A 17,245-nucleotide genomic window follows, 5' to 3' on the forward strand; every position below is an offset into this window, starting at 1 on the left:
AATAATGCAAATACAGTTTCTGCAGCTGTCTCATTGAACAGATTTTTGTGTTTCTCAGGCTTAATTATAAATTCAGCTGTCTGCCATATGTCAGAATATGTGTGATATTTAGATGTTGAATTATTGTGTTTTTAGTCTTCAGTGTATCACAGACTTAAAGGTTTTTAGACCTCAAACAAATTAAAGATTCAGGTCACATAATCTATATGATTTATGAATGAATGATCTAACAACAAAATATGAATGTCATAAGAGTGGTATCTAGCTTCTCATTTTACTCTCTGCAGGAAATCAAATATAAATAAAGTATATTTGCCAAAATGTGTAGCCACTCCATAGATGAATGTGAATGTGTTTTTCTCATATGAACTTGTTTTTAAATGTGTTTAAAGATTATTATATGCACTGAGATGATACAAATCCAATCGCCTTCCTTCTTTTTATTGCAATTGTTATTGTAACATATGTGTGTGTGTATATTTGTATATATAAGTGTGTGTAATGTATTCAAATAATCACCAACCGTGCAAACAAGCAAGCATGAAACCAGCTGTAAACTATATCTGTCAACAATAAACAACAAAAATCTTTGCCTCATTACAGCTGATATTGATTTAACAATGGGAATGTAAAGGTCTGCTGCCCTTGAATATAGGCTATTAAATATATAAATGACAAAAGCATTCTTGTAATGTTGATGTAGTGTAAACAACATACAGTACTGCATTGGTAAAGGCACCTTTAAAGTATGTGTTGTTTAAGTAACATCTTGTGAAGCATCGAAGCACACTTTTGGGGTTTTAATGTGAGTTGTTTTCTCTTTAAGAAGGAAATACACAAAGATTATTTACCTCATCCTGAGAGTTGGCAGGTTTGAATCTCCTGTCAAATTTCCACCCAATGGAAAAATAGAAATACATTTTATTCTGTCTACATTTTAAAGACCTTTAGAAACTGCTCTAGGTCTTTATTTTATGAAAAAAGGCCATATTGGAAGTGTGCCAGAGTGGTAAATTCTCAGCGCTGGGAGTGACCTCTGGCCGGGCAATTCTGAATTATGGCTAACTGAACAACATCTCATTTCAACCACCTGAGACACTGATTAAGTCTGCCCTCAAAGGCAGACAACAGATAGACGCATTGCTGAGCGTGACAAAACACAACAGCGTGACCCAACATTGATTAGTTTATGCAGCAGAAAATTATGACCTTTGCTCAAATTGGGCAATATAAATTAGATTTTTGTAATGCATCACAAACCTTACCTTAAAACCAACATATATCTACATTTGGCAACAGATAGGCTTTGTTCTGTGGCCTCTAAACAAAGACTACCATTTTCATGACCTAATTATTGGTATTGATTAGCCTACATTGTATGGTCTAACAAGGCTTGCGGATGCTTTCTGTCTGATTACAATATCCCTGTTTAACCTAGTTTGCCTGAGGTTGCTACCTCTCCACTAGCAAGTTTGTCACACTAAAGAGTTCTGAGAGATGTTCAAACACCACTTAAAGTCAGGGAAACCAAAAGGGACATTTTGCTCACAATCCGTCTGAAAGCTACAGTATTTGTGCTTTAAATGTGCATATTTATGACTTCTACTAAAACAAATCCTCAGTGGAACGGAAACATAAAGGCTGCAGAATGGTGTAGCAAATATAGTCTCCACAGCTCCAAAATCCCTCACTAAAGATGAGGATCAGTAGTCTACACAATTAACTTAATTAGGGATATTAGGCATAGTATTGTAATCCATACATAACAACCTTAAAAACACCTGTTTTCATACAAATACGCTCCAGTTTTTTATGTTTGTTTATTTAAAATCCTTAGATATATGCTATATGAAATCCTTTAAAAAGTAATATATATCTAAATATAGTAAAAAAAAATATATATATATATATATATGTATATGTGTGTGTGTGTGTCAAGGTAGGCTCTTTTAAAGGATTTAATATAGCCTACATTTAAACTTTTTTAGATTATGAAACTGCTCAAATAAATATGGCTTCAGGCTCTCCACAAATGGGTGTGTCTCTGAATGCTTTCTGAATTTGATGACACGGATCCGTCTTATTTGTATTTTGGTTGAGAGCACTTGAGGAATTAAAAAAACTGGATAAATATCTTAGACTTGGACATTTAGCTTGTAAGTTTCTCCATTTTATTCAGATACATGTTAAGAGTGGATGGTAAGGCAATTTTTAGGGGAGAATAGCCTAAACCCCACTAGGGTGACATTTGTAATATCGTGTAGGCTATTGTATTATTTAGTATAATTTATTATGGAGTGAAGTGTGAGTCTTTATCGTTACTCTCCGCCTCTTTAAGTCTCTCCTACATCTGACTCCTTTTGGTCTTTCGCTGTTTGCACAGCAGCCTGTACTCTGCCCCACATTTTATTTGGCAATTCTCACCACCGCTCGCTCGCTCGCCGCTGCGTAAAAGCTGCTCTTGGAAATGTAGTTATTTGCGCACAGCGAGGTCTCTCCGAAATGGATTTAAAATCCGAACTCCTTAAGTCGATCTGGTACGCCTTCACATCTCTGGACGTCGAGAAATGCGGAAAAGTGTCCAAATCGCAGTTAAAGGTAAGCAGGAATGTATGTAGCCATATTGAGATCAGGAAACTGAGCCAGGGGCGTCCACTGGACACAGAAACAGACTGCTACCTTTTCATTTAAACCACCCTTTCTGGCTGTAGACAAACCAAAGTTTATCAGTCTCTGTAGTTACCTTTGTTCGTAGTGAAGTAGCCTAGGCCTAATAACTTAATCAACGTAATCAACGTTGCAATCAGCAAACGCCCTAAAGGCTTACACACAATTCCAAATATTTAAAACAAAATAAAAATGTTGTATTCTAACATAAGCAGCTCAGATTGGAGGTGAGGTGCAGTGAGCCGAGTTTCAGGTTCAAGCTCAAAGTCCAACCTTTCTCTGTTGCCCTGAAACATAAGTAGTGACATAATACCAACACTGTCGGCGTTTTAAATAAAAGACAAGACCGAGGACAACAAGTAAAGATGTTATTCAGCAATTTCTTCCCTCAGTTTTTTTTGTTGTTCTGTGATGTAGCTTTCCTCCCAGTTCCTACATGCCCCATAGAAGAGAAGAATCCAGGGAATTAGTTGAAATATGTCCTAACATGCTCTGTGTGTGTGTGTGTGTGTGTGTGTGTGTGTGTTTCAGGTGCTTTCCCACAACTTGTACACAGTGTTGAACATCCCACATGACCCGGTGGCTCTGGAGGAGCACTTCCAGGATGACGATGATGGACCGGTGTCTAATCACGGCTACATGCCCTACCTCAACAAGTATATACTGGATAAGGTACTGGGACTGTTGACATTTCCTTTTCAATAGCAGTTACAGACATGTAACAAGTTTATGTATGCTTTCTTACCTTTATTGAGTTAACATATTTTCCTTTGAGTATATTTGTTATAGTTTTTCTATTTATTATGTTATATAAATTATTGTTTTTGCAACACCCATTTTTCTTAAATCTTCTTATCTCCGGTACATTTCTTAACTTTTAGAAAGCACTTCATTATTATTATTATTTTTATTATTATGTATTATATGTGTTGTATTAATGCTCCTTTTGGGTTAGGAGAAAAAAAATCTTATTGGTTGAGTGATTTGTTACTGTATCTATCCAGTATTTGTGTTGTTAAAACTGTTTCCATCACATAAAATTTCATTCACGTTTCAATTATATTTATTATTTTGTCTTTTCAGGTCAAAGAGGGCATGTTTGACAAGGAGAAGTTTGACGACCTGTGCTGGATGATGACCAGGAAGAAGAACTTCAAGGGTGTACCACAGGGCGCGCTGCTATCCGAAAGAGACTGTTTTAAGCTCTTCTGTTTATTCAACCTTCTGTCTGAGGACCGCTACCCGCTGGTGATGATACCAGAGGAGGTAAAAGATGTTGTTGATGGTGTGAAACAAGAATTTGTGGTAGGAGTCAAGATCGACTTGATTTGATGGAGACTCAAGTCCATGATAATTTCATCTGATGGAATTTTTACACCTCTGAGTAAAAAATACAAACAGCTTGTCGTTGTCACATTTGAAATAAAATAGGCTACACGTGCAAAAATTCCTTCCTTAACATTCACAAGGCAAATAAAGTTTAGTAGACTAACAAATCACACAGAGAAAAACAAGACATCACAACGGCTTTTCAGGCAGACATTAGGCACTTTCATTATGATTTCCTAATTGTTAGTAAAACATGCTCCATAAAAACCCAGCTTGTGTCCCAACAAAGTCAAACCGTTTAACAATTTTTTAACAGCAGAAAAGTACAAGTAAGTAAGGTAATGAGTCTCTTCCTTCCTCCACTTCCTCCATAATGCTTACGGTTTCCTGTCGACAGAGACAAAAATAAACAGATTTTTCTACTATCAGCACAGTAGCTTTCCTCTGTAAAAGTGCAGTATATGTTACAAGAATACACTGGTACAATATGTTATTTAGACTTAAAATATATTATTTTTGTAATTCATTCTTAAAACACTTATAGCATTCTAATGTTTGAATGCTTTTAGGTGGAGTATCTCCTTAAGAAGATTTCCACAGCGATGAGCCAGGAGTGGGATGGGAAACCATTGGTGGACTTAATATCCCAGGGTGCCACAGTGCAGGATGATGACATGTCAGTGTGGACCTTCCTGGAGCACATGGCAGCAGGCCGGCTGCTGAGGGTCACCAGTGCTGAGGCCTTCAGTCTGGCTTTGAATGAGGTCTTTCTGGAGATGTATCACAACGTCCTCAAGAGGGTGCGTATTTTCTGTATCTCCCTGTTTCTGTTTGTAGTCTTCTCGCTTGTTGTTGTTGTCTTTCCTAATATCTGTCTAATGTTTCCAGGGTTATATGTGGAAAAAGGGGCATGTACGCAGGAACTGGACTGAGCGTTGGTTTGTGCTGAATCCCTCCTCTGTGGTTTACTACGTCAGTGAGGACATGAAAGACAAGAAAGGGGAGATCCAGCTGAATAAGAACTGTGTCATAGAGGTGGGTGAGGAAATGTTATGTAATCACTGTGTTTAATTATATGGTAATCAGTCAAATGTTGTGCTTTTCATGGATTCAGATTACAGCACATTAATGCCCTAATCCTTGTATTTTAATTCCAAGCTAAACTATCTAAGATGTGTTATATTTTCTAAGTTTCCTCTTTCTTTTTTAGCCTATTGCAGACAAGGAAGGGAAGCGCTGTTTGTTCTGTGTGAAAACCCACAATAAAACCTTTGAGATGAGTGCGTCTGACCAGAGGCAGAAGGTGGAGTGGACTCAAGGTGTGTTGGTGTGTATTAGTATTAGCAGACAAAGTCAGGAATTGCATTTTGACTGCAGTGTTTCAATTCACTGGTTTCAGATGAGACATTTTAAAGGAATAGTTTCACAGCTTTCGATGTTAGATGAAAAGATTGTTACCAATAAAAGGTTGTTGGGGTATTGATCTTCTTATCTGACTTCAAGAAAGCATATCATTTTCCCAAAATGTCAACAATTCCTTTTAGTCAAAGTCATTGTTTTATGTCATTGTTTTTTCGGTGTTTGCTCCACTTCCCAAACATTGCTTGTCAATCAACTGTGTAGTTGTGTTAAGTACTGATCCAGTTAGAGACATCACTCCTTTGTTCATTAATCAAACTAAAGAAACACCAACAACAGTATCTACACTATCTACAGTCTGTCTTTTTGCTACCTCTCCAGCTATTCAGACAGCTCTCCGTCTCCAGAAAGAGGGCAAGTCTTCACTTCACCAAGAACTGAAACTGAAGAGGCGGGTCCAGCGGGAACACAGCAACCGGGAGCGCAGCCGGAGCACCCGGAGCAGCTGCAGCAGCCGGAGCAGCCAATCTGACGACTCCACTATCCAAGAGATGGAGAAGATGGAGAAAGAGAAAGACAGACAGGATTTAGAAATAGAAAGTATCATACAGGTAATAGCGGAAGGAATCAGTGGAGTTATGATCAATCATAGGTCAGTTTTTGCCTTTAACCTTTATCTGTGTTTTGCAGCATGCACGCGAATTAGAAACCAGACGGAGGGAGGCAGAGGAAAAAGAAAGAAGGAAACAGAGGGAGGTGCAGATGGAGCTAGAGAGGCAGCTGAAGGAGGCCGAGTCGGTAAGGGAAAGTTTTCCAGATGACAACGTTTATTTCCAATTCTCTAAAAAGGATTTAGAGTTCTGAAAACAGCACAAAAACGTTGGCATTATAAAAGTCAGGCTTAACCTTCAGGGATTTGTAGTGGTGGATAAACGGTAATGACATTCCTGGAAAAGGGGATTCAAGAATAGGTCAGTTATTTCCACTTAATTGGTGTTTGTGTGTGTGTGTGTGTGTGTGTGTGTGTGTGTGTGTGTGTGTGTGTGTGTGTGTGTGTGTGTGTGTGTGTGTGTGTGACCACTCCTAGTTGAGAGACAGCATGCAGGCAGAGATGCAGGAGAAGGAAAAGGAGGCTGAGCAACAGAAGAAGAGGATCCAAGACTTGGAGCTGACGCAGCAGAAACTGGAGGCTGCTCTCAACATGGAGATCCAGGCTCGGCTGGAGGAGGAGAGGGCCAGACAGGAGCTGGAGAGGTAATAAACAAACCAGATGTTTTCAACACTGCGCGTGACTTTTCTTTCTATGTAGCCACAGATTTTCAACACACGGCAAACATCTGGAATTGATAGAGTAGGGTGTCAAATTAACACCATGTTGATGGGACAATATAAACATTAGTAATATCAAAAACATATTTTTTAATGAATTTTTTTAACTTCTTCTCTTTGTCTTTTTTATTTAGTAATAATTTATTTAGATTTTCTTACATTTTGGGACTACTTCCTCTAATGCTTTGGAGATTGTAAACAGAAAGTATAATGTTGCCAAGTAGTTAGTTAGCAATGGGTTAAAACCATGGTTGTATATCCATCGTAAAAACTCGACCTGTATCTGTTCACATTTTTGCAATTTTACACTATTAGCAGTGTGGCAAATTAGCTTTTAGCAGTCCCTGTTTACAGGGCACCTATGGATGTACAGACAAATATTACTGGATTACTTTGATACTGAAGAAAACTTAAAAACGTGACAATTCTCAGGCAAGTTCTCTAAACACATTTCTGGATGTTCATTCACGATTTACATGGACATCATAGATAAGGTTATTCTCATGATGTAGACAACAATACTCAGTAGACATAAGTAGTCAAACTGAACCTAAGTGAAGTGTCTTTGTGTTTAGATTTGACTGAATTAAGACTTACAGAAAGAGCATGATTTTTGACGCATATTGTAGCAATCAGGTGCTGAGGGTTTTTAACTACCTTAAATGCAGTTATTGCTCTTTTCTACTCCAGGTTGTTGCAGGCGGAAGAAGCAAAGAAGAAGCAGTTCCAGCTCCTCCAGGAGCAGCAGAAGGCATTGCAGTGTCTCAACACCATACTGGAGGCTTCAAACGGCAGTCCAGACAAGAATACCCCCTCAGCTCTTCACTCTGCCTCTCAGGAGCTCCAGGATCTGCAGGTGTCTCGCCAGAGGAGCCACCAGCACCTGGAGGTAAAATAGAGATAGTTTGGATTGGCTCAGTGGGCAGCATGTTTAATCATGATAATAATGAATCATGAGAAACTCCTTGTTGGATTTTATTATTCCAGGAGGTACAAGAGAAGCTGAGATATGCTAGTCAACACGTACGACACTGGAACGTCCAGCTGAACCGCCTGATGACACCCATCAGTCCTGGAGGTGCAGTATGATCTCAATGTGGTCTGTTTGGGTCACTTTAAAGGGGCAACCCAATATATTTTAATTTGGTTTCTTTAAGGGCTTCAGTCAGCAAATATGCACCCTACTGAACTTGATAAATAGCATCACGGTCAAGGTCAAGGTCACTTTATTATTCCAGAATGGCAGTTTAAATTACAGCCAGCAGTAATAATATGTATATAATATATACTCCAAACAACAAAATAAACATAAACACATCCAAAATAGGACTACAACATTAATTAAATCTGAATTTACAGGATATTAATAACAATATTGATCATACTTGCGGGACTGTATTTTTTGTTGGGGGTGGAGGGGCCTACACACATAGGCCTACATACTAATGTGTGTGTGTGTGTGTGTGTGCCGTGTTATACAGGTGCGTGCCTGTCCTTGTATGTGGCAAGCAGGAGAGCAAACAATTTTTCCCTATAGTGAAAACAAATATGCATTGAACAGAATCATTTGTTAAATCGATCTTTTTTCAATATATTTGGACAATTCTCTCGTATTGGAAATGTTTGGATCACAGCCACCCCTGAAATATACAAATTGTAATATCTAACATGCACACATATCAATAGCCTATATATGAACTAACATTACTACAATTACATTTTTCTAATGTTCATCTGGATCCAGAAATGCATCAAAATACACTTATGGCAAACATATGCTACAATTCGTAGTATTGACAACTGTAATTCAAAACTGCAATGATGCATTGTTAAGAAATCTCTTAAAAATAGATCTGGATCTGCGTTAAATTAAGGGTTTGTTTAATGGACCATGGTCTAATTTCCCACTACATTTGATTGAAAACTGTTTGCACATTTTTTAGATATTCAGCTAACAAGCTAACAAACAAATGAACCTGAATTAAAACCTACTTTTGCAATCCTGACCTAAAACTCAAATGCATCAGTGAGCGTCACAAAGATAAAACTTTGTTGTTAATGTTGTTGTTTATTTCATTTTTGTAGAACGTTTGGGAAATCGCTTAACATCAAAACGCATATGTCCCAAAAAGGAGGGAGCGCTGGCCAGTAATGAGTTCATCTCTAAATTTAAGATAGGAGCTGAGCAAATCAACCAGATACCAGAAGACAGCGAGACGCTGGAGGAGCAGCTGGAGGCTGCAAACCTGTCAGATGGATCAGAAAAATTACAGGGAAAACCCAACGGACAAATGTGATCACCATGTTGACGGTTTCAAATCCACATGTTTAAATTTGATAAAAGAAATTCTTGTTTAAGACCGAGAGTGGAACGTGAAAAGTTACTACAATTCATAGAAGAATCTGTGCAAAATACATTTTATATTTATATTTTGAAATGCATACTAGGATGGACAGTGAGGATGAAACACACATTGTGATGCAGGATTTAATGAAAACACATTTAACAGATGAACTGAAATACAGTTTTGTACAATAAAGTTTATTGGTGAATGATGAATTGTCATTTTGTGATATTGATCATATTCATGGGAAACCCATTTAAATTACTACAATCTCTCTCCTACAAAATATCTCTATCAACATCAGACTTCCTGGAGCTGATTTGAATTCAAGATCAGTCACTCTTCTCTTGCCAGTTTTCTGTTGCAACATGATAACTGAACTCACAGGAATTTATGTACAATTGTGTTCAAAATAATAGCAGTCCAACATAACTAACCTCAGTTTTTTGGTAGAAGTGATATTTCTACATGGCAAATAATTTACTAGTAAGTGTTGCAGAGTCATAGAAAACCAACAGACCCAACAGTCATGACATGCCTGCTGCTCATTCTGAGTAATAGAAATCTGTAATTGAAAGGGACACGTTCAAAATAATAGCTGTGTTGTATTCAATCTGTGAGGTGACTGATTCTGTGAAGAAACAGGTGTCAATTATGGCCCATATTTAAGAAAGGAAGGAAGCAAATATTGTGCATGCTGGTTATAGTGCATTTCACACTGAAATACTCAGCAAAATGGGTCATTCCAGACATTGGATGTTTCTCATACTGTGGTGTTGGGCCTATTTATCGCATACCCGGGATCATGGATCAGTTTCAAAACATCAAAATACTTGAAGAGTAATGCTTTGATATTATGGAATTAAAAGCCATGCTAAGGATTTTGAGCCTTTTTCACTTTTTGTTTTTAAACACACTGCGATTATTCTGAACACAGCCGTGTATAGGTAATACATGCGTATCAGAAAATGCTTTTTTTAAATGCAGATGATTTCAACATTGCACAAGATTGAAGGGTTTACTTTTTTTGGTTGTCTGTATACTGTTGCTTTATGAATTTTTTTCATAATACAAAAAAATAAAGTGCAGTAAGACGATAAGCAGTCTAATATTTTCAGCTGATATTAGCTTATAACAGATATTTATGTATTGGTACATGCAGTATGCTGGATATAGATTTATTGTTAAGGGAGTTTAGAAACAGTAGTAGCATTTTTTAATAGTAACATGGCCCACTCAGTACATATCCTGGTCACAGCTCATAGCTTTATTTATGGGATCTTTCCCCAATGTTCATGTATTTATGTCTAAAAAATTAACACATATAGAAATAATATTAATGTATAATATATAAATATATAAATTACAATTAATCCACTTTAATGCTATAAAGAATAAATAATTAAGTCAGAAAGTGCCTTCTGGGGGACACCTTTAATAAACAAAAGGCATAAGGAATTAATTGTACCCTATGCAATCAATATTTCATAGTATAAATAGTTTATTATATCATATTGTTTATTTGTTCAGTTTTACTATGTCTTAACTGGTAAGAATCGGTGGGACAATAACATTTGATTCTAAGATAAAACAAAAAATTAAAATGGGTAAAAGGGGTAATTAAATGCAAAATTTAAAAATTAAAATTTAATGCAAATTTTTTTCAGAAAAAAAAAAAAAAAAGTTTTTCATTATTTTTTTTGTAGCCTACTTTTGTATTTTGTACTTAAAAAAAAGTAATGATGACATATTGTGACCTGAAGGTGTCGCTGCAGCAGAAAAGAACCGGAAAGCAAACCGGAAAGAAAACAAAACCAAATCCTGTTTGACCTGAATTAAGATGGCGGCTCTCATGACTGTCTCACGCTGACTGTTAGGGCACAAACCTTAGATATTCGTTCACCAATTACAGTTTTTCCAGGCAGAATATGGGTATTTCTTGATCCGTAAAGACATCATTAAGTGACGCCATGTTGTCATCAGTGGTTGTCACGCCAGCAGTCTCCAGAGGGAAGTTCAGGTCGCTGGTGTCTGTGAGCAGGAGACTGTCCAGCAGCCACCTTGGCTCCCAGGATGGAGCTCCCCACCCTCCGCCCGAAACCCCCGCTCCTCTCCTGGGAAGCGAGCCGCATGCAATGGAGCGGAGACCCAGGAAAGACCCCAGCGACAGCTCCGTACTCCTCTTCCCCGGCCAGGGCAGCCAGTTTGTGGGCATGGGTAGAGGACTTTTGAAGTACCCTAACGTTAAAGAAATGTTCACGGTGGCCCAGAAGCTCCTCGGGTACGACCTGTTGTCTCTGTGCCTGGAGGGCCCCAAGGAGGAGCTCATGAAGACGGTTCACTGTCAGCCGGCAGTGTTTGTCACTTCACTGGCTGCGGTAGAGAGGCTCAACCACGAAAACCCCAAGGTTTCTGTCTTCTTTTTATAATCTTAAATCGGTCGAAAGCAGGTTTTTTGCAGTGGTGAAAGAAGTTCTTCGATAGTTTAACTACAATATACAAATACTGTATTTAAAATAAAAACCCTGCATTTAAAATCTTACTTCAGAAAAAGTGGTAATGGGTAAAACCATCGGTGTAATTTACAGGGGGGTTTACAACTTCCCATAATCAATTCTGAATATTTGCCCCCCCGGAAAAAATAACTTATTATAATTTCCTTTTCAAAATTAAAAACACTTGCATCACAATTTGATGCAGAAAAGGCACAAATTGTTGCAGGAAATTCACAAGAACGCAGGAAAAGACGTATTTATTATTAAAAATATTCTATTTTTGCTTAATTGTAGAGATCTCAACCCCCATTGATCAACCCAAAGTTACACCCTTGGGTAAAAGATGTAATTTAGTTGTATTTTAGTTTTTGTTTGTGTAACTCTTTACACTTCTGTCCACAGGCCATTGAGACGTGTGTTGCTGCTGCGGGTTTCAGCGTTGGAGAATTTGCTGCCCTGGTTTTTTCGGGTGCCATGAACTATGCAGAAGGTAAACGTGTTTCTTAACTTGTACATGATATAGATGTTGCTCAGTTAAAAGAAATATAATATATTACCCTTTCTGTGTCTTCTAGCTCTGTACGCGGTGAAGGTCCGTGCTGAGGCCATGCAGAAAGCATCAGAGCTGGTTGCTAGTGGGATGCTTTCAGTCATCGGTAGGCCACAGGCCCATTATAAACATGCCTGTGTGCAGGCTAAAGAGCACTGCACAAGCCTGGGCATCGAGAAGCCGGTTTGCTCTGTGGCCAACTATCTGTTTCCCGATGGCAGGGTCATCGCAGGGCACCAGAAGGTATGGAGCATTATGGCAGCCACAAGCTTGATTCATACTTCTGCGTAAAATCCACGCCGTTGCTACGTAAGCAAGCACGTAGAGACACGCACATACACCCCGGACCCTATGCCGTAGCCTCTGATGTGCACCTCTCAAAAAATGTAACAACATGTCCGGGGCTCGGCCGTGGCTTGGTAGTGTTGCATTTCCCACTACTCATTTCCATGTTTCTCCTTCTCAATAAACAAAATGAAATCAAGGAAAGGGTTAACTTTTCCTGCTACAGATTTCCCACCACGGTCAGAAAGAACAGAGGAGACACTTTGTTTCTCTCACTATGACTCTAGAGTCCCTATACTCACTCCTAAGATAATGCTGTCACTCTCTCAATTTCCCTCACTCTACCACACACCCCCCACACACACATGCTGACTCAACCTCCGCAGAACTATAAATCACGCTTTAGGATGAGTATATAACATGACACAAAATGTACCACAACAAATCCTTTACATCCTTGCGGTTTTGTCATTGCAGTGCTATTACATCTGCATAAAAGTGTGATTGAAAAAACATCTTACACAGTCTTGTCTTAGACTCCTCTTGTGATGTTTCTTTCATCATAACTGTGTTGACTCCTCAGGCTCTGGATTTCCTCCAGCAAAACTCACGACGTCTCCAGTTCATGCGGACCAAACCTCTCCCAGTCAGCGGGGCTTTCCACACCGAGCTGATGGAGTTGGCTACTGAACCCCTCAGAGAGGTTCTCAGACAGGTGGAGGTCAGTGAATGTAAAGGTTGCCCTCTTTTTATATATAGTGAAATAATTTTAAAAGGATACTGTAAAAATGTTAAATGAACCATTTTAGTGGCGCCCTTAAAACACTCACTTTGGGAAGCGTTAACAATCTGTAAGAGTGCTAATTTACAAAACCTATAAGACAGATATGATTTTAAACTGCCCAACAAACAGCGTGCTCTAAACCAGTTTCTTTGTAGTTTGATAGTAAGCTAAAAATTGTTGTTCATTTTTTTCGACATTTTATAGACAAAACTATCAATCTATTAATTGAAAAAAAGAATCTTCAGATTAAATGATAATAAAATTGTTAGTGGCTACACTAAACAACCCAAGTAAAAAAATGATGTCCACTGCCCCCTTTAAAATGAATTAATTTGATCCACATCTCACGAAAGGTTTTCTAACTTCACCAACAGTCATTTTGTTCAGTCTACCACCAGTCATCTAACACGACGATTTCTCTCCCACTCAGGTCCGTCGCCCCGAGATCAACGTGTACTCCAACGTGGACGGCAAACGCTACATGAATGAGAGCCACGTGCGCCGGCAGCTAGTGAAACAGCTGGTGTCGCCTGTGAAGTGGGAGCAAACTCTGCACGAGATCTACGAGAGGACCCAGGGAATGAAGTTCCCCCACACCTACGAGGTTGGACCCGGAAAGCAGCTCGGCGCCACGCTTCAAAAGTGTAACAGGAAGGCCTTCCAAACGTACACGCACGTGGAAGTCACCACTTATGAAGACTGAATGCAGAGATGTAGAGGTCAAAAAATGGGCTTCGGAGCTCGTTTCGATTTGGCCATGACCGGCAAGACCTGTTAAACCTGCAAGCTCCTGTGGATGCTTCTATGGTCTTATTATTATTATGTTATTAAATATTTTTTATTAATGAGACATGACGAAAATTTTGTAATTTAGAAGTTTATTTGCATCACATGAAAAAGCATTTTCAAATCTGAAACAGAAAGTCCAGCTCCCTTCATTTTATATAAAGCAAGGCTACATATAATTTGTAAATAAAAAAAAACGTTGGCCTCTTAAACCAGTAAGAAACTAATCTGGATACAAAAAACTGCAGGCCAGCAGCAGTCCAGTCATGGGAAACATGCGTTTTGACATTAATACAACTTTGAATCAACATGATACTGCTACAATATGCTGGCCAACTCCTTGGGCAATACTGTAAAACCAATTTAACAATTTCCACATGCCCTGACTAATTTGACAGTATTTTTTTTTTTAATCACCTGTTTTCCGGTTATATAGCGTCAAAATTCAATACGTCATTAAGATAGTATAAAAAAGACGTTGAAGTAAACAGCAGAAACAAATCAGAAATAATTGTCATTCACTTGCAAACCCTTTTTGTCAAATAATATAATGGCCTAAAAGGCCTGATTATGTCCCTGTTCAGGCTTTCCATTCCACCCATAGGGCCCCCAAAATGGTCACTGCAGCCAACAGCGCCACAGTCACCAGTGCTCCTCTGGCCCAGCCAGTGCAGGTTACTGGTTTTAAATTGGACACCTGTGAAATGAAAGAGAAAGGTTTTCACTACTTAGTGCGATGAGACTGAAGTTCAGAAAATACTTTTTGCATGCATATACAGTAAATGTAAATATATGTTTTAAACTAAACAGTAGTAGCATAAAAAGTCACTTAAGACACAGATAGAATACCCCAGGCGCAGTGCTTTCTATCCAGGCCTTCACCGCTGCAGACATGCCCTGGAAGCCCCATAACTGATTGTGGATATCCCTAAAAGAGAAACAACACCGGGTTAAAATTTCTCAACAGACAGATACAGAAAAGCTCTAGAGATAGATGTTCCTTGTGATTTATACCGATATATTGTCCTGGTCAAGGCCTGAGCGGGTCTTATCACGTCTAGAGGCGTTGGTAGCCAGTTCAGTTGTCTACTGGTCCATTCCCGGTCCATCTGATCGCCAATTAGAGCCAACTGTTGCCCAATGGCCCGTGCAGCCTGGTCATTTATCCTGAAGGAGCAAACAGACATGACTCTTGTTCACTTCCCAAGATTTTCACAATGTTGCCTTAATGGATTTCTCACTCAAGCAGAGTGCTGTCAGACTGAAGTCTGTAATGAATCGTTATAAGTAGGGCTGGGTCGATACCCTATGTCCAGACTGGATTATTAACGGACTTCAACAATACATGGGTGCCAATTCAATTTGTATTGGGTTTTTCATTTGTTGCGATTCAATAGTATTGAGTATTGTGATTTTTTTTCCTTCTTTATCAAAACCCAAAGTTGAATAATACACTTCTAGAGATGATATATCATGAGAAAATTCTAAAAATGTATTCTTTTCTAAAAAGCACATCACGTCAGTCAGTCCTTCTGACAATTATTTCATTTATACATATACATAACACGTAATTTTTGCATTTTCTGCTTTCAGTCAAAAAAAACATATGATGTAGTTGCCAGCAGCACCGCATACATCATTGGTAAGAAAAAAGAAAGCAAAAAAAATGTATTACTTACAATACACACATATGATCACAATACACATGCTTTTTGATTATCCCCACCCCTAGCAATTAGAAACAGTGCTTATTTAGTCTATTTTTTTATATTAATTAGGTGTTACAAAAAAAAACAATCCCACACCAAAGTGATTCTTTTTTTATACATTGTTTGTTTTTGGTACAACTGATCCCACATGGTCTGGAGCCTGAGGCGCAGTCTGTCTGAGCTCTATGGTGTGTTTATTATGACTGGTGTAGGGAAGGGCCTGCACCACATGTACCTGAGGCTCACGTCAAACAGGGTGTCAGTGTCCACCTCACCAGGTCCAGCCTGGAGGGAGACAACACGACTCGGCTCTCTTGTTTGTTCCACCATTTTGTTTTCTGAAAAGAAAAACCGTTATAATTCAAATTATTCATATCAGTACACGTGAGAGGAAGTTCCTAGAGCTTCATCGGCCATGTCATCCGTGCTGGACTACCAACGTTAATAAACAGGCTATGTAAATAATGGGTCGTGTGCAGGATAGGTGGTGGCTGTGTTACCAGGGAGCAATCCAGGAAGATAAAACAGGCTCTCCCAGGTTTGAAGAGATGACATCATCTGTTGGATAAAGTCCAACAACACCTTACTACTATAGGCCTTTATATCAACTAAAAGGTTTCATGTTTAAGATGTCTGTTTAGAACTATAGAAAAAAAGCTATAGAGGTATAGAAACTGTCTAACTACCTAATCTTCCTTTATTACTGTATTTATGACTTGTTATTTTCCCCAACCATTACGTCTGTTCCATCCTACACGCACCTGTCCTATGACCAGTTTCTGTTGTACCTGCACTTGTCTGCCTCAATGCAAATCCATAATTTCCATAACTCAAATCAACCAAACTGCCCTTATTACTGGAGAAATAAAAAAATCACTGGTTTCCAAGAATCTACCTATAGACTTCATATTCGTTTGTTTATTACTGATTGTTACTATAACTATAGAAAAAAGATGATATTGATGTTTGTTTATAGTATTTCAAATACTACCTAAATATAGCTTTAAATGTGGGAACCACAACAACATAATCATGGGTTAGGCTCCAAAATAATACCCAGATGACAGTTTGGGAGTATTAATGTACAACAGCCTATAGTCCTTTGCCATATTGTCATAACAAAGAGATGAAGGCATCACCCAAAGCAAACAAAGCTTGTTGTGAAGATCACACACATTAGATCACATTTTTAACCTGCAAGTATTAAAATTTAAACAGGACTAACTATATTTACAAATTAGCAGTGTATCTTGTTGGAATAGTTTGATGTCAGATGTTAAACGGATAGAAATGATGCCGCACAGGCAGTAAACAGGTGCATGCACTATAAAACAAGAAAGAAAGTAAACCCACCTGTTGTGTTGATTAAAGTAGACGCCGCCCTGTAATAAACATGTATACATTATGACGAAAATGCTTTGAAAGGAATAAAATAGAGAAATAAAGGTGTTTTGAATGTGTAGCCTACTTACAGCGGCGTCCTTTAATCTCGTTGCTTTCAGATAATATGACGGGCCACGCCTTTACCTGCTGATACCAGGAGGAACCACCCCGTGGCATTATACTCACCTTCATAAATATCTCTCTCTCTCTTTTTTTTTACCATA

The 17,245-nt window shown here is 38.5% G+C and overlaps 3 protein-coding genes across 5 annotated transcripts; 2 read left to right on the forward strand and 1 right to left on the reverse strand.

Moving 5' to 3' along the window:
* Nucleotides 1-2,098: 2,098 nt before the first annotated feature.
* On the forward strand, nucleotides 2,099-9,250 carry def6c (DEF6 guanine nucleotide exchange factor c). 2 transcript variants are annotated; one of them, XM_034863893.1, is made up of 13 exons: nucleotides 2,099-2,152; nucleotides 2,371-2,598; nucleotides 3,199-3,339; nucleotides 3,751-3,933; nucleotides 4,566-4,796; nucleotides 4,885-5,031; nucleotides 5,207-5,315; nucleotides 5,737-5,966; nucleotides 6,046-6,153; nucleotides 6,443-6,609; nucleotides 7,375-7,573; nucleotides 7,672-7,762; nucleotides 8,770-9,250. In XM_034863893.1, exons 2-13 carry the CDS (start codon nucleotides 2,503-2,505, stop codon nucleotides 8,979-8,981), a joined length of 1,914 nt encoding a protein of 637 aa, XP_034719784.1. In that variant the 5' UTR covers nucleotides 2,099-2,152; nucleotides 2,371-2,502; the 3' UTR covers nucleotides 8,982-9,250. The 2 variants fall into 2 exon arrangements, with proteins under 2 accessions (XP_034719784.1, XP_034719783.1); XM_034863892.1 differs by having other exon boundaries at nucleotides 2,110-2,598.
* Nucleotides 9,251-10,836: 1,586 nt separating this feature from the next.
* On the forward strand, nucleotides 10,837-14,159 carry mcat (malonyl CoA:ACP acyltransferase (mitochondrial)). Its single transcript, XM_034863918.1, has 5 exons — nucleotides 10,837-11,437; nucleotides 11,927-12,014; nucleotides 12,100-12,317; nucleotides 12,943-13,080; nucleotides 13,574-14,159. Exons 1-5 carry the CDS (start codon nucleotides 11,000-11,002, stop codon nucleotides 13,844-13,846), a joined length of 1,155 nt encoding a protein of 384 aa, XP_034719809.1. The 5' UTR covers nucleotides 10,837-10,999; the 3' UTR covers nucleotides 13,847-14,159.
* On the reverse strand, nucleotides 14,001-17,182 carry bik (BCL2 interacting killer). Of its 2 annotated transcripts, none has more exons than XM_034863921.1 (6): nucleotides 17,111-17,182; nucleotides 16,992-17,020; nucleotides 15,874-15,976; nucleotides 14,944-15,096; nucleotides 14,779-14,857; nucleotides 14,001-14,626 (listed from the first exon to the last, which is right to left on the reverse strand). In XM_034863921.1, exons 3-6 carry the CDS (start codon nucleotides 15,966-15,968, stop codon nucleotides 14,510-14,512), a joined length of 444 nt encoding a protein of 147 aa, XP_034719812.1. In that variant the 5' UTR covers nucleotides 15,969-15,976; nucleotides 16,992-17,020; nucleotides 17,111-17,182; the 3' UTR covers nucleotides 14,001-14,509. The 2 variants fall into 2 exon arrangements, with proteins under 2 accessions (XP_034719812.1, XP_034719811.1); XM_034863920.1 differs by lacking the exon at nucleotides 17,111-17,182 and adding an exon at nucleotides 16,139-16,196.
* Between the last annotated feature and the right edge of the window lie 63 nt (nucleotides 17,183-17,245).

This window comes from Etheostoma cragini, chromosome 23, assembly GCF_013103735.1.
Source record: "Etheostoma cragini isolate CJK2018 chromosome 23, CSU_Ecrag_1.0, whole genome shotgun sequence".
Taxonomy (NCBI): Eukaryota; Metazoa; Chordata; class Actinopteri; order Perciformes; family Percidae; genus Etheostoma; species Etheostoma cragini.

Coding starts and splice junctions, on each gene's coding strand:
- def6c (XM_034863893.1), top strand. CDS start 2,503: ATGGATTTAAAATCCGAACTCCTTAAGTCGATCTGGTACGCCTTCACA. Junction 5,967..6,045: donor AAATAGAAAGTATCATACAG/GTAATAGCGGAA, acceptor TGTGTTTTGCAG/CATGCACGCGAATTAGAAAC. Junction 7,574..7,671: donor GGAGCCACCAGCACCTGGAG/GTAAAATAGAGA, acceptor TTATTATTCCAG/GAGGTACAAGAGAAGCTGAG.
- mcat (XM_034863918.1), top strand. CDS start 11,000: ATGTTGTCATCAGTGGTTGTCACGCCAGCAGTCTCCAGAGGGAAGTTC. Junction 11,438..11,926: donor TCAACCACGAAAACCCCAAG/GTTTCTGTCTTC, acceptor TTCTGTCCACAG/GCCATTGAGACGTGTGTTGC. Junction 13,081..13,573: donor AGGTTCTCAGACAGGTGGAG/GTCAGTGAATGT, acceptor TCTCCCACTCAG/GTCCGTCGCCCCGAGATCAA.
- bik (XM_034863920.1), bottom strand. CDS start 16,196: ATGATGTCATCTCTTCAAACCTGGGAGAGCCTGTTTTATCTTCCTGGA. Junction 14,858..14,943: donor TTGACCAGGACAATATATCG/GTATAAATCACA, acceptor TTTCTCTTTTAG/GGATATCCACAATCAGTTAT. Junction 14,627..14,778: donor TAGAAAGCACTGCGCCTGGG/GTATTCTATCTG, acceptor TTCATTTCACAG/GTGTCCAATTTAAAACCAGT.